Source organism: Equus quagga, chromosome 16 (assembly GCF_021613505.1).
Source record: "Equus quagga isolate Etosha38 chromosome 16, UCLA_HA_Equagga_1.0, whole genome shotgun sequence".
In the NCBI taxonomy this organism is placed as follows: domain Eukaryota; kingdom Metazoa; phylum Chordata; class Mammalia; order Perissodactyla; family Equidae; genus Equus; species Equus quagga.
In genome coordinates this window covers 12,466,719-12,483,251 of record NC_060282.1, presented here as the reverse complement: position 1 = coordinate 12,483,251, position 16,533 = coordinate 12,466,719, and the positions used below count along the sequence as shown (strand labels likewise).

Sequence of the window (16,533 nt, the reverse complement as noted above, 5' to 3'; positions counted from 1 at the left end):
CTTGCCACCATCACCTCTTGCCAGGATTACTTCAAAAGCCTCCCAACTGCTTCTACCTTTACCTCCTACTACAGTCTCTCCTTATTCTAAGAGGCAAAGCAATCTATTAAGAAAATAAATCGACCACATATTTTCTCTGCTTAAAAACATGCAGTGACTTAGCAATGTACTCAGAATAAAATCCCAACTCCTTACCAGGTCCCACAAAATCCTACATGATCGTTCCTGGGCTCACTCTCCTCTCATCTGCCATCACTCTCTACAACAGCCTGTTGCAGCATCTCAAACACAGGAAGATTTCTCTCTTCTCAGAGCCTTTGTACTTATCTTTCCCTGGCCCAGAATCTTCTGTCCACAGACCTTTCAGTGACAAGCTACTACACTTCATTCAGGTCACTGCTTAATTAGACCATCTCAGAGAGAGCTTCCTCGATCCATCTATCTATGGTATATCTTCTCCTCTCTATCCTCTTTCCAAATTTATAAGTTATCACCATCTAACACACATTCATTCCTCTGATTATCTATTTACTCTGTCTTCCAGGCAAGAAGAACATTAAGAAGGAAGGGCCTTTGTTTTGTACACTACTCTATCCCCAGCACCTAAAACAATGCCTGGAATGTTGTAGGCAGTCATAAATATTAGACGAATATGCATGATTAAAAATATATACAGAAAACAAAAAATTGTCTGTAAGTTATAGGAGTGTTCCAAGGAGGGGAGAGGAAAGACCAAAATAAATATTGATAATTGAAAGCTGAGTTGAAAAAAAAAAGCCCTGAGAATTTAGAAGGAGCTCATTGCCTTCCCAGTCAAATCAATGAAGAGTGTCTGTCTGTCTCTCTCTCTCAGTAAAAACTATTAATTATATGCACACCTAAGAACGTTTGAAATGTTAAATATTAGGGAAATAAACTGACAGATAATATGAATATCAAGAAAGTCTAGAGCTTGTCAAGGTCATTTAGGAAGAACATACTATCTTTCTACAGCCACAAATATGGCTCCAAAATACAAGTAAGAATAGAGACTAGCCTATATCATAATTCTGATCTTTGTAAAACTGAACGGCATTCATCTCATTAAATAAAATAAGCTTTAAAATGTGGCTTTAAATTGTATTTAATTTCCTTTTGACCTTAAGTCTTCCTTAAAAGTCCTATTTGGGAATTCTTCACATTATCGGAGAAAGAATTAAAAGCAGAGTGTCAATTCTGCCCCCTCAAAATTTTATGAGGAGCACAAACTCCAAAATCAAGACAACATCCATGATCATCTTCAACCCAGATAACTGAATAAAGAACATAAAGAAATATGATGAGGGGCTGGCCCCATGGCCGAGTGGTTAAGTTCATGCTGTTTTGGCAGCCCAGAGTTTCGCCAGTTCAACTCCTGGGTGCGGACATAGCACCACTCATCAAGCCATACTGAGGCAGCATTTCACCTGCCACAACTAGAAGGACCCACAGCTGAAAATACACAATTATGTACTGGGGGGCTTTGGGAGAAAAGAGGAAAAATGAAATCTTTAAAAAAAAAAAAAAGAAACATGAAGTTTTCGAGAGAAAGGAGATACTGAAAACATATTTTGTTCTAATAATAAACTCCAAAACAACAGATTTCATAAGAATGCTTTAATACAATTCCATACCTTCCAATTTATGGTGACTAAAAATGTGTGAATGTGAAAAAAATGTGTCAAAAATGATCACTAGAAACTGCCAAGCATTTTTAGTGTTGAAGACAAAGAATTTCTTATATTTATCCAAGTTCTGAATCCTAGGCAAAAAGATCTTCTACAAAGCATATTACTATAAAATGCTCCTGAATTATATTCTATTGCAAATAAAAATATTACTGAATATTAAATATGCTATTTCTCTATCTCATCAGACATTCAGACCTGTAGAAACAATTGGAAGTCTTTAAAATTGACAAGATGGTGGGTTAATGTGGAATTCAACTATGCTTCTGCTCTATTTGTCTGCTAAGAAATTTCTAGTTCTCATACACATGTACCATGAATCTGAAGATATATTAACAGAATGGAAAATCAGTAAGGAAAAATATGATGCAATTTTTACTGACAATGGAACACACTTGATGAAGGTCAGGAGTGATTAAGGGAATGAAGAGCTTACATTTTGTTCACACTCTTCAGTTGAATGTTCAGAAACTGATTACAACACAATGTAATATAACAAAACATAATATTTTGCGGAGGCAAAAATATAGTGAATCACTTTCATAATTCTCCTTTCAAAGACAAACTAGCAGATATACAAGAGATTCTAGAATTGCTTTGTCAGATACTCAATCAAGCAGTTATTATATGTTAAAGAATCTGCTTTAACATAAAAAAGTTTTAATACTGTACTCTGAAGATAATAATAATGCCAACAGAAAAAAAACTACTAATGAGCAATGGTTCTTTCAGAGAAAGTAATTCACCTGCTAAACCTGTTGAAGAAATGACCAAACTGATGTGCTCTTAGAGAGGAACTAGAAATATTATATGACACATGTTGAAAAGAGCCTTCTTAATCAATCTACTACACAGAAAATGTTGAAATCAGGTGAAGGCAAAGTTGAAAGGCAGGTAGAAACTCACAGTTTTCCTATCCTGAAAGCCAGTTACTTAACTCCAATGTCACGTTTCTAGATCTAGGGTTTAAGGACAAACATTTCTCAAGTGATTGCATAAAGCAGCAAGTACAAGCTAAAATAGTAGGACCTTCAAAAAAATTCAAATGATATCAACATTCTCACTTAACACACCTGCTTCTGAAAACACTCAAGCACCATCTTTTTCAAACAACACACAAGTCTTGTTTTCAGAAGTGCTTCTACGAAACTGCAGCATCACCACTTGAAAGCAAATGTTGATTTAATATTGCAAATGAACAGTAGAGGAACTCCAGGAGTAATCTAGCAGCGACAACAGTACAAGAAAAAAATTTTCAATATGTCAAACTTTAAAAATCTGTCTATTGGGGCTGGCCTGGTGACGTAGTGGTTAAGTTTGGCACATTCCACTTCAGCGGCCCAGGTTTACAGGTTCAGATCCCAGGTGCAGACCTACACCACTCATCAAGCCATGCTGTGGTGGTGTCTCACATAAAAACAGAGGAAGATGGGCACAGATGTTGGCTCAGGGCCACTCTTCCTCAAGCAAAAAGACGATGATTAGCAAAGCATATGTTGACTTAGAGTCAATCTTCCTCACCCCCTCCAAAAACTATTAAAATTAATAACACTGTAATACTTAAATTTTGATAAATTTTCAGATTTATGAATATATCCCAGAAGTTTATTCTATGATGATTTTCAGCTTTGGCCTTAGCTGAATATTGACCTTATTGTCCAAATGCATATTTTGTGCACCTCTGATACAAGCACACAAAGCAAATCTTCAACATAGTGCAGAGTAAATATTCAATAAATATCTACTGCATTAACTTAATAACTATAAACAGGTAGGATCCAGTAACATTTCTTTTATTTGAAGGACCAGTTAGGTACACAATAATTTAAAGGAGAGGTATAATCACAATTCCTTCTGAGCTTCTGATATGGCTGCAACTCACATCAGGAACATAGCAGTGGATGGTATCAAACAAACTACTAACTCTAAGTAAAAACCTCCAACAGTTGCACACCAGTATAATGGAGAGAAATAACCAGCTCAAGCATGTCACCAATAAGGCATCTGTAATAACTACCCTGACATTACATTACGCATTCTGATAGCACTCCAAATGCACATCACACCCTAACCTTCCTCCTGCACCTGCTTCGCCACTTCTTTCTTTACCCCCTTTCTTTCCAACAAGAGGAGCTGCTAAACAGTATCTTGTTTTAGCATAAGGACAATGAATGGGCAACAAATATCTGTTCATTAAGTCATAACCAAGATTTCCCTTTTTATCTTGCCCTTCCTGTTTTCCGATCTTTATATCGTAAACATGCTTAAGTAGAACCTGAGCTCCCAGGACTTCAATTCTCTCCCCACTCCTGGTTCCACTGAACTTGATAAAATAAGTAGATTTAGCATCCCCTCTGGAAGTCTATATTCATAGGGTGTTTATCCTTCCATCTGTACTCACAGACAATCTGAGCATGAGCTATCCAAGAACTAGAATTCTGAGAAGCATGAAAATGTTATCATTGTACTTAAATCAACATGGATAAATGAATGCTGATGGTTATTTATCACTTCTCTCTCATCCCCAAGCCTATCCTTCTATAATATGCTTTGTGATGCTGGGGCTAAAAAGCTGTAAAGTACATTTCCTAGCCACTGGTCAGCTGACTTCTCCTTAGGTTCCATCAATAGGAGAGACTAAAAGGGAACTGGAACATGGGAAGAAAGAAGGTCCTCCTTTCTGTTTGTCAAGTCCTGTCAGCATTTCCTGTCATGCAAAACACAGCGATGGTTCTAGGTTCTAGCTTTGTGTGGAACTCGTAGCAGCAGTGTAGTGGCTGGCCCCCTTCGGAGGTCTGAGCTCCAGCCTCACAGGGTTCCTCCTTTGAGCTCCTAAATTCTGCCTAACCTACCCCTTCCCTTTTGTTCCCCCAGCTCTAGAATGAATGGTTGCTTCCTGTGTTACCTTTAATATTTAAGTTACCTTAAGTGATATAAGAAGACATATATATTTGGTCTTTATCTTCAAGTTCCTAACACAGAGCTCTCGAATCCCTCAGAATTTCCTGGGTGATGGGAGCCCCTTTTGTTTTAATGAGGTGACTCCTGGCAGGCCCCTAGACAGCTTCAAGATGGGGGTTGTTTGTCAGAAAGAGCAAGCTATGATTAGAGGGTTGAAACTTTCAGCCCCATCTCCCGACCTCCAGGAAGGGGAGAGGGACTGGAGATTGAGCTGATCACCAGTGGCCAATGATTTATAATGAGCCATGCCTACATAATGGAACCTCCACAAAAACCCATAAATTACAGGGTTTGAGGAGCTTTCAGGTTGGTAAATGCATTCATATGCTGGGAGGGTAACACACCCCAACTCCACAGGAACAGAAGCTCCTAGACTCAGGACATATCCGAATCTCACCCTATGTACTTTTTCGTCTGGCTGTTCATTTGTACCCTTTATAAAACCCCTTCTAATAAACTGGTACTAGCAAGCAAAGTGTTTCCGAGTTCTGTGAGCCATTAGAGCAAATCATCAAATCTGCTGAGGAGGTCATGGGAACCCTCAATTCATAGCTGGCTGGTGAGAAGTACAGTAGGCCTGGGACTTGCAATTGGCTTCTGGAGTGAAGAGCCCTTAACCCGTGGGGTCTGCACTAACTCCACAGAGTTAGTGTCAGAATCAAAATGAATTTTAGGACATCCAGTTGGTGTCTGGAGAGTGGAGAACTGATCAATGTGGGGAAAAAAGTCACATATTTGGTGTCAGAAGTTGTGCTGGAAAATAGTTCAGAATAGGTGTCAGAAATGTTATTAGTAAAAACACTCAGATTTCAGTAACCTCTTTTTGTTCAGGCTTCCAACACTTGAGTAAATAAACCCATATATTAAGTCCCCTGTTTTAAAATACCTAGCAAGTAAAATACCAAGCTTTCCTGGTTGAAATCTTACTGATACAGAGAAAGTTCTAGAGAGTAGCTGAATCCCTAACCTTACCAACACCATCTAATCTATCATCAGGTACTAGTTTGGCTATCAATAAAGTGATCCTTTGATTCTCTTTCCTCTGTATAATGTAAAGGAAGAGAAGCAGGATTCAGGTATTAATGCTGGGTTCGCAGCTACAATACCATCACAGTAGACTAAAATCTCAGCATGAATCCCTAGCACATGTCGAGATCAATATATTTTATTAGTCTAGTAATTACAGAGTTGTTACTTGCCTTAAAGAAACGTGACATAAACAAACAAGGGAAGGGAACGATCTCTACTCCTGATTCCATCACAAAATACGTGACTTTACACAAGTCAATTTATTTGTTAGACTGAATCTCCCACATTGTTTCTGGTTGTGACTCGATACGTTACGCTGCATCTTTCCTAATGCTGACATCTAGTGGATACACTTAGATTTAGTACTTTAAAATGAAAAATCTTATTTAAGCTATTTTAAATAAAAGACTCACTAGGATGCCTGGCCATGTGCAATGAATATAATAAATTCGGAGACCAATACTGCTCCTGAAATGGAAGTGAACCCTAATTAATTAGTATTCCATCAGACTGTCACAGCACCTTGGAGTATGATTTAGAGATTACTAGTACTAGTACTCTTCCATGCTTCCAGCCATTAAAAATTAAAACACCAATGCAAATTACTGCCTAAGTTGCAATCGTAGAACAAGAAAGTAAAGAAATGCTTCTTGCTAAAATGTCTTGCATCAGGTACAGACACAGGATATGCAAAGGGATAGTACAAAGTTCAATGGTAAGTAATTTAGGAATTTATAGAATGGTGTGTAATGGAAATATGCAAAAGAAGCCCAAAACTCAAAATTACCTATTTACAAGGATTTATTATGAAGGATTCTCTTGAAAATATATGATCATTAGACAAAAAACAGTATTCTAAATTCATTTTCTTAAAACTTACCACTATTTTGAAATCCATGAAAAAATTATATACACATATACATGGTAAAATATATATATTAAAACGCAAGGGAACAACAAACACAAAATTTAAGATAGTGGTTATCTCTGGAGAGAGATAAGAACATAGACTGGGGCGACTTCGAAAGTTTGGGCCGTGTTCTAGTCCCACAATTACTGGTGGATTCATGAGAGTCTTTTATTTTTAAGTTTTACAAATAAAGGTATACACATTCTTATGTATGCATCGATAATTTTAAAAATTATTTTAAAAAATAATTTTAAAAAATTAAAAATGTAAAGTCATTGATGCTCAGAGAACACAAGTGACTCAACAAAGATGCCCAACCAAAACCAGTGGATTGGAATTCAGGTGCCTGAACTCTTTCCAGTACACATGCAACAACACATGGATGATCTACTAAATAAAATACCTTACCATTACATAAAATCTTGAATACTTCTTTATCTAGTGTCCACAATGCCTGGTGGTGGTTATTGCTGTTTTAAATCAAACCAACTTTCCTTAGCTCCTGTCTGCTAATCACTGTAACAGATACTGAATACCTGGCATAGAGGAAATCCACATCCAAGTGGAAGAGACCAGATGAGAAGTGTGGCATGCTTCCATACAGAAGTATGAAAACGACACTATGAACACACAGAAAAAGGAACACCTAACCAATGGCTTCCCCAAAAGGCTGATACTTAATTCTTTCTTGTTTTCTATTTCTTTAAATTAGAAAATAATTCAAACACAAAAAATCCATCATATTCACATACTCTATCACCCAGATTAAAGTAATAATATTTTGCCATATTTGCTTCAGATACCTCTCCACTTTTTTGTGCAGTTAACCTCCCAGTCTCCCCCAACCAACTTTCCTCTCCTCCCCACTCCCATCTCCCAAGGGAATCAGTATCTGAAAAGTATGCTTCCTTTCCAAACATATTTAAAAATTTTTACTACAAATGTATGTGTCCATAAACAACATAATACTGTTGTGCTTTTCAATTTGCATAAATGATATACTGTCCATATTCCTTTAAAATTCACTTTTCTCACTCAATGGTGTTTTGAGAATTATCCCTGTTCACTCATTTTAGATGTTAGATATTATTTCACTGTTCAAAAAACAAGTTTATTTATTCATTCCCCTACTGAGGGACAATGCATCTTCAATTTTTCTCTATTAACAAATTATGCTTTACACATCCTTACACACACGACATATCCTTGCGCGCATGTACAAGAGTTTCCACAGGACAGCAATCTGGAAATCAAAGGGCTGCTGTAACCTTATTAGATTGTGTCAAATTGCTCTCCAAAGTACTTCTATCAATTCAGTGCTCCACTAGTAAAAGATTTCCTCTCCCCCATGCTTCAAAACCCTCAAGCTTTAATTTTTAGATTGTGAAATTTCTCATTGATGTTTTAATTTGTATTTTCTTAATTACCAGTAAAAATGTGCATTGCTTTGTATGTTTTCAGGCCATCTGTAAAATGTATAATTCATATCCTTTGCCACCCGTGCCATTTATTTTCCCACTATCTCTCAGTCCCACACCTACCTTTCTATACACTGCTCTGTACTGCTGAGGCTTAGAATCTGTAAATCACATGCTCCAAACATTCTTGCCAGCTGGGCTCCTGTCAGGTTACGCCAATAAGGGGCACTGGAGGGTGAGGAGAAGGCGGGAGAAACAGAGAAGCTTCCTATTTCCAGCCAGGGCAGACCAGCAGTTGCTGTAGGAGCAGTTCAGAGGGGGTGATTCCAGTATCTAATGCCCCAGTTAGAGGCAGAAGCAGGTGTAGTTTGTGGGTTCCAGTCCAGTGGTGGCAGCAGCTTACATCTGGTAGCAGTAGCATCACCCCATCTTTTTTTTGCCACTTTATTCCTCCCCCTCCCCCTCTTGCTCTTGCAGTCTAATACCTTTGTAACCAATCCTCTATATTAAACTTCCTCTGTTTGAAATACCTAGAGTAGGATGTTTTCCTCACTCAAATCCAACTGATATACCACCCATTTTTTTTTTCCCCCAAACTGGGCTTTAGGAATTCTAAATAGGAGTTCTGGATACCAATCTTCTGATGCTTATATACATGGTAAATACTTTCTCCTTGTCTGTAATAGGTCTTAGTGGTGCCATTTGCCACATGTCGTCCAATTTTTCATCTTTCTGTGGTCTGTGCTTATTGTGTAACCAACGATTCACCTTCAAAATTGTTTTAGCTATTCTTGGCCTTTTATTCACCCATGTGATTGTGAACTTCCACAAAAAATGGGATATCATAAACATCATTCTGAGGCAGAACTGCCACCTTTATAATAGCAACCATTTTTTCATCTAATCTATGAATACGGCAGACTACATGAACACATTTTCTACTGCTAAACCATCCTTGCATTCCTAGGATCAACTCTATTTGGTCATTTATAAACGTAAATATTCCTAAATTTGGTTTGCTAATATTTCACTTTAGATTATTTCATAAGTAAAACCGACCTGTAATTTTTCTCTCTGTTCTTGACTGGTTTTGCTATCAAGCCTATTTTCTGTATTAGCTCTTTCCATTCTGTAGAACAGTTCATAAGAGATAGAACATGTCAGTTACTTATGTTTTATAGGAAAGTTCTTTCATACATCTAAGTCTATATCTTCTTTATCTTTGAAACGCTAACCCCTGGCAGACATTCTGTCACGCAGCCAGCATGCAATAAATATTTGTTGAATTAACAAATGAATTACAATTCAAGTAAAAAAGCTTATTTATCAAAGAAAAGCATACCTAAACTAAGAGGATCCCATAAAAGGTATAGCTTTAGGTCAAATGAAACAAACTGAAACTTTACAGAGTAGGGAGTAAGCTTATGGAATGTACTGCCTACCAAGGAATAATGCAAAGACAAAGCTCCACAAAAGTTAGGAAACTCAATCAAGGGCAAGGTTATCAGGCAAAGGTTTATTACTAACACAGTAAGGCTGGTCTGGACAGCAATTATATTTTGTCTCAATATTCTTTATCACTGCTGAAGTAACCTTCATTTGTGTTTCTCATGTTCTTATGTATTACAGCAATGAAAGCCAAAATCCTTAAATTCTTATCCTAAGTCCAACAGTCATCCTCAGAAATAGCACCTTTTTATATATATTTTTCATGGAGATTAACCAAGGACTACAGAAATGTTTTTGCCTACTACATATAAACATTCCACCTCACCCTCCAGGAACACAAGCCTCTGGACTCCTCTTCTAGTCACCAAACTACAGCAAAATAGGCAAGGAACTCAGGCCTCACTCGCAGATAAGGAGGCCTCATGGTAGCAAAAAGATGAGATCCACACCTGCCACCATCCTTTCTTCCCCAGATAGATTTAAGTGGAGAAAGGCAAAGAAAAAGCAGGAGGCCTCCAATCTCAATTAAATCTGCCAGAATTTGGCAGACAAGGAATAAGCACCATTCCCTGTTACCCCACTACAACTGAAATGGTTAAGAGGTTCTTAAAATTTGTCCTTCTACTTTCTTTCTCTCATAATTTGAGTTAAAAGATACAGTATTCTCTGAAATGAGGTATCCCTCATTTTTTTTTTTTAGTGGACTGGGGTCTCTGCTTAACATTAATATCACTATGAAGAGTGGAAGACATCAGGCAGAATGGCTTCATATCTAATCATCAATGAATAAGAGAATCTTAGACCAGGAAGGGACCATCCATGCTGCTATGAACGTTTGTCTCCCCTCAAAATTCATATGTTGAAATCCTACTGCCCAATGTGATGCTAAGGCCTCTGGGAGGTGACTAGGTCATGAAGGTGGAGCCCTCATGAATGGAACTGGTGCCCTTATAAAAAAGACCCTGGGGAGCTCCCTCATCCCTTGTACAATGTGAGGACACAGCAAGAAGACGGCTGTCTATGAAGTGGGCCCTCTCCAGGACCCAACTGTGCTGGTGCCCTGATCTCGGGACTTCCAGCCTCCAAAACTGTGAGAAATAAATTTCTGTGGTTTATAAGTCGCCTAGATTATGATACTTTGTTATAGCAGCCCAAACTGACCATGGCATGCTAAAATGGAATTAATCCAACATGAATCACACCACCAAAAATCACACAAAATCTGTATTAAGCTGAAAGTTACCCACTGGTTAATTTCTCCTCATTGGTCCCAGTACTCATTGGCCTCTAGGAATCAAACTAAACAAACAATCCCTGTACCACTTGACAACCCATTAAATATTTGAAATACCTTAAAATATATTAAACTGAAGTCAAAAGAAAAGCTATCCATCAGACTATACATATATACTCATAAATGCAAAAATCACAACCAAGATTATCTCCTGTCTAGTAATTACAAAGGATTTAGCTTCTGAAAGAGAATAAAATTTAGAAGGAGTTATTTGGGAAATACTCATCTTAAGGACCTTCTCACACACGATAAACAGAAAGAACTAAGGGCAATAGAACCATTTTTCCCTGAGTGTGACTATAACAACTTTTGTATCCAAAGCACCTTTGCAGGGGGCCTTGGGTGCTGTAAGTACTAAATGAGAGTAAAAGTCAATAAATGAAATCTTACTTTGTGCCACATACCATGCTAAGTACTATATATACAGTATTATCTTATAAAATCCTCAACTATTTTATGAGGTTGGTTAGTACTACAGTCCTCACTTTACTTCTGAGCAAACAACCTGAAGGTCAGAAGGATTAAGTAACTTGCCAAAGGCCAACAATTAGTAAGCAGTGAAGTTGAAATTCTCACTGAGGCAAACCTGGCTCCCAACAATTCTCTCAACCATTTTGCCATATCGCTTCTTAGTCACAAACGAAAGTATACGTAACTCATCCAAAAAGAGTAAAGAAAAATTTCAAGTGTTCCTGGAAGAAATTACCTCAATACTAACACCAAAATTTCTAAGAATAAAATTCTCAGAAAGAAAATTTTAAGAAAAACAAATATGACAACTAGAAAAATGCTAAGATGCAACTAAAAGATGTCCTGAAACACTTCTCTACCATTTATCAGGTCTTTCTGTTGAGCCTGGCTTGCTAAAGGAATTTAATACAGTAAAATTATAGGAGGGCATAGTCATATGTTTCACTTGTTCTTGAACTTCACTTAAAATCATTCTCTTAAATAGAACTTCTCCAGGTTCATCACAATCAAACAGAATACACAAACTATAAATTTTCTCTTCTATAATTATATAATTTTAAAGTATGTACTTCAACAATTTTTCTACATGTATAAATCAGTATCTCTTCTAATGCTAAAGACTCCAGCAAAGGTCATTCATTCCACTTTGATCTTGCAGAGGAAATGGTAATTATAACCTAATATATACGTTTTCATTACATCATTTTAAGAATTATTATTTTACTGCAGTTGGAGAATAGAGACAGAGTCCATGAGTAAATTTAAAAATGCATACGCCATGATTATTTTCAAAAGACAAGACCTGATATCTTTTTCTCCCCAAATCCCCCCAGTACATAGTTGTCTATTTTAGTTGTGGGTCCTTCTAGTTGTGGTATGTGGGATGCTGCCTCAACATGGCCTAATGAGCAGTGCCATGTCCACACCCAGGATCAGAACTGGAAAAACCCTGGGCTGCCAAAGCGGAGCACTTGAACTTTACGACTCGGCCACGGGGCCGGCACCTAAACGGATTTTTGAAACCATTAAGTAAGACCAAAATGCAGGATGTATATATCATATATAAACTTTTTTGAACTAAGAATGCTATCTAATAATTATAACTTTTTGTTTCACATAGCATATACAAGGGCAATATTTATATAAACCAAAGTTCAAATCACTTAACTGCTTTGAATATTTTTACCATATGTCTTAAGTTGCTGGTAGGGAGAAAGGAAAGACAAAGGGGGGAAGTGAAAGGAATCAGAAAGAACAGAAAATCTGAGCCCAGAATACAGGGTTCATGAAATGATGTGAAATCATGTAGCTCAATTCTTTAATTTTGTAAAAGAAGGAACTGAATACTAAAGACACTTGGTGACTTAGGCAAAAGCAGCAAATTAGTTTTTAAAAAATGGGGCTTAATCCAATGACCCTGGCAGTGCAGCTTTGGGAACATCTTTAAAATATGACATCAGGGCCAGATCACATTGATAGAACAAATCAAGTACCACAACCAAAAAAAACAAAAGTCTGATACTCCATCATGTCCCCTTCAAAACAAATATTAGTGTGTTTTTGCTTCAACCAAACATCAATACATCTGCCATTCCCTTTATTTGAGGTCAGCTACAAGCTGCCAGACAAACATTCCAATTTAGTCACACCATTCTACACTCTTCCTGGCCTAGGTTGGTAGGTTATCGTGGTACAGCTCATACTACTGAAGTAACTGCAAAACACTTGGTGACTTTTACAAGTCTTGACCTTTTTTTGTGTTTCCATCACACAAACATCAGAGCACTTACTATCTGCATCCTTCCTGTGGCAATTAATTGTGACATTTCTCTTGTTAAACTTTTGGCTTCTCAAACTGATATTTTATTTTTTACATGTTTATTTCATGTTCCTTGAACTAGAATGGGAGTTCTTTGAAGGCAGGAACTCTCAAAGGCTTAACACTTACCTTCTACTCCCTTTTCCACAGAATATGTTGTTTCTGTGATTACTGACCACCAAAAAGAAGTTTCTTCAAAGCTGTCTCAAGAACTTCTAGCCTACACCATTAGGATATCTCTAAAGAAACAGATGTGTAATTCCACTTCTTTGAGATTAGTTATACAGAATATAAAAAACTACACTTACTCAAATATGATGGAGAAAGAAAGGTCTAGCTAACTTTTCACGAACAGGAGTTCTTAATCTGGGGTCCAGAAAGAGAATTCAGTGACCTGTGAATCTGGATGGGAATCTCTTCATTAACCTCTATGTGCAATTTAGCAATTCCTTCAATTAAGACTACAGGCAACAAACCACGGTAGTAGTAGAAATACCTACGAACTTCTCATCAATGGAAATTACAGGTATTTTCATATTACAATTATTGCAAACATCACTATTTAAAATTACAGTATTTGGCAGAATTGTTGCTAAAGCTGAATCTCTAATGTAAGAAGCATATACATTACCCTATCAAAAATTTGCACTTTTACTATTAACTGTATTTCAATATAACTGGTTTCTTTTTTAATCCTATGTATTTTACCTCATAAAATCATGAGTCATTATTAGAATCATTATGCTGAGAAGGGATTCACGTGGCACAAAAAATGGGTGAGAACTCCTGAACTGTAACATACAGAGTAGGTGAGGTGATTACGATTCCAAAGGATCATTATGATAACTGTCATATCAATTCTGATAAAACAGGTAAGTTTCGAAATGCAAATATCTCTGCTGATGAATAGGAAGACCACAGAAAGATATTTTTAAGCTGATCATTTTCACTTGAAGAAGAAGTTTATCTACAGAAAAATTACATTGTCAAATATCTATCAACTTGTTATAATTAAAACAATTACAAGATTATAAATGGTTAAGTACTCAGGATCCTTTAATGGTAGTATTTTGTTGTTGTTGTTGTTGTTGTGTTCTTTACTTCTAAGACTTTTAAAAAAGGACCCAAACCAGAAACAGGTAGAATTCTTATTTTAAAAAGTATGTAGAAGTGTCTTCCCTTCTAGCTTCCAAATATATATATTTTTTAACTACTAGAATTAGACCTTTCTTAATCAACTATCCTGGTGATAGCTAAAATGATTTTTAAAAATTCAAAGAAAAACATACCTCTCCTATCAAAAGAAAGCTGTAAAGAAACGTTCTAATTAATTTACATTTTCCCCACTACTTCCTCTTTAAGCGAGAAACTAAACAATGTATTTCCTAAAGACGTTTTTAGCAGTTCAATATTATGTATAGAACATTTTCCTTAAATTATGTTTAGCAAATGTAGTTTTTTATTTAAAACATAACTTTTCATTTGTATTTGAATAATCATTTCCCCCAAAGACATATTTACCTTCAGCCAGTGCTGGTGATTCAGTTCTTGTCCCTCTATCTGTTTAAAGAAAGAAAAAAGAGAAAGTCTAAAACATTACTATACTTTAAAACAAAGTTTAATTTTATTAAAACTAAACGTTTTATTAATTTTATTAAGACTAATTTTATTAAAACTAATTTTATTAAAACTAATGATAAAGTTCATGATTGTTATCATATATCACAAGAATATGCTATATATGTGTGAATATATATATATACACACACACACACACCCATATATCTATCTATATCTCCTTGGATTAACTCAACAACTATATACAGAGGACCCACTAAGAGTAAGGCATAATGTCAAGCCCCGAGAAATATTATTAGGTGATAAGACACTCTAGCTGTCACCCTCAGGACACTCAAAGACTACTAAGTGTACCAAGAAAAGTACACAGTTCTCATCACAGCTTATGAAGCAGGAGATAACAGGAGAGGAAAATTAGTAATTCCTCTTTATTCTTGTAACAGTGGCCTAAAATTATCAAAGGAGGCATATTTGTATATTCTTATCACAGTTTAAGTTCATTTAGTTTCAACGTATTAAAAAATCATTTTTACTACAGGTACTAAGATCTTTATATTTAAGAACCTAATATCTGCCAGAGGCACATTTGGCACAACTCAAGTGAATCAAAGTCCTCTCTAAGACTGGTTTTACTATTTCAAAGCCTAAAACAGTTTTACGGAAAACTAAATCTTCAGAGTCCATTTATTCTAACTTTGAATCTAACAGCAGCTATAGCCACTATAACAAACTAGTTTTGTTCACACAGTGAGGAGAAACATTTGACCAATATAACTAGTCACCTTTATGTGAAAATTTCTTTCCTTAACTGTTTATTCTATAAGCCAAGAGACCTAGATTTAACAAACAATTTCTGTGTATAAAAGTGCTTGGTGACATCTTGAAGGGATGGAGAACTGCCTTCCAAGATGGCAAGTGATCTGACACTTTCAGCTGTCTTCCAACAGCTGAAATGTGGTGCTGTATCTCTGACAAATAAACAGGAACACGGGTCCAGGAACTAAGAGATGGAAGTAGAGTTGACAACTTTAGGCTCCAGTGGATTAGAAATTCTGATTCTGGGGGAAGAGAAAAGGGGTTTCTACTAGGAGACAGAGGAAGAATTCTGAGGCAACAACTATCATCTGGTCATTCTGGACTCCTTACTTTGGACTGGCATGCTAAGGAAGGAGTTACTATGTTGCAGGGGTGGGGACGCGGGGTCCTGTAAACTGACCCTAACAACCATGAGGACTTATGGCTGCTGCTACACGATGGGGATAGGAGGGAGTATACTGAGAACCTGGGGGATTAGACTGGGCTGCCATGCTCTGCGATAACTGTAAATGGGCAGCTGTAGCAACTACGGCCAGACAAGGATAAAGCAACTAAGGGCACTGATCCCTTGGGGAAGAAGGTCTGGGTCACTCTACCAGGAAAATGCTGAAGGTGAGGAAAATCTAGAATGAGTATTGGAGGACTGAAATAATAAACACTATTCGACTAACCCTCCTGTTATAAGTTTAATGTAGAGACTGTGGCCAGCCATCACCTTGAAAGCTTTGTAGTAGACTGGACTAAATGGCTCTTAATGGAAGATACAAGGGGTTGAAGTGTAGGGGACACCTCTTGTGTCCCACCTCACATTTTCACTCCAGCTAAGGCACCTCTGCTTAGCTGCGCTACTGGGGCTCACTTTCCGCTCACTGGCTTTGCAATAAGAGATACCCTCAGGAACTTATCAGCCATCCTGAGACATCTACAAATCTAGAAACTTGAAGGTGTTAACACCAACACCTTGCGGGTAGAATAACCAATATTCCACTCAAACTCTCACTACCTAAAATCTTCACATCTACTATTCTTTCTCATATAAACTCAAAGTTGTAGGTTCAACTGCATTAGCACTATTAGATCTA

At 36.9% G+C, this 16,533-nt stretch overlaps 1 protein-coding gene across 6 annotated transcripts in view; it reads right to left on the bottom strand.

The window, feature by feature from the left end:
• The window catches only part of CYRIB (CYFIP related Rac1 interactor B), a 153,328-nt gene that overhangs the window by 38,175 nt on the left and 98,620 nt on the right, over positions 1–16,533 (bottom strand). For 4 of the 6 annotated variants that reach the window (XM_046642332.1, XM_046642333.1, XM_046642334.1 and 1 more), the window contains one exon: positions 14,579–14,617. Coding sequence is in view for 3 of the 6 variants with exons in the window: in XM_046642331.1 (XP_046498287.1) it covers positions 14,579–14,617 (39 nt within the window). In the remaining 3 variants the exon portion in view is untranslated. Of the gene's footprint in view, positions 1–8,147; positions 8,225–9,083; positions 9,185–14,578; positions 14,618–16,533 lie in introns of those variants that run through there. The other 2 variants (XM_046642327.1, XM_046642329.1) reach the window with 2 other exon arrangements.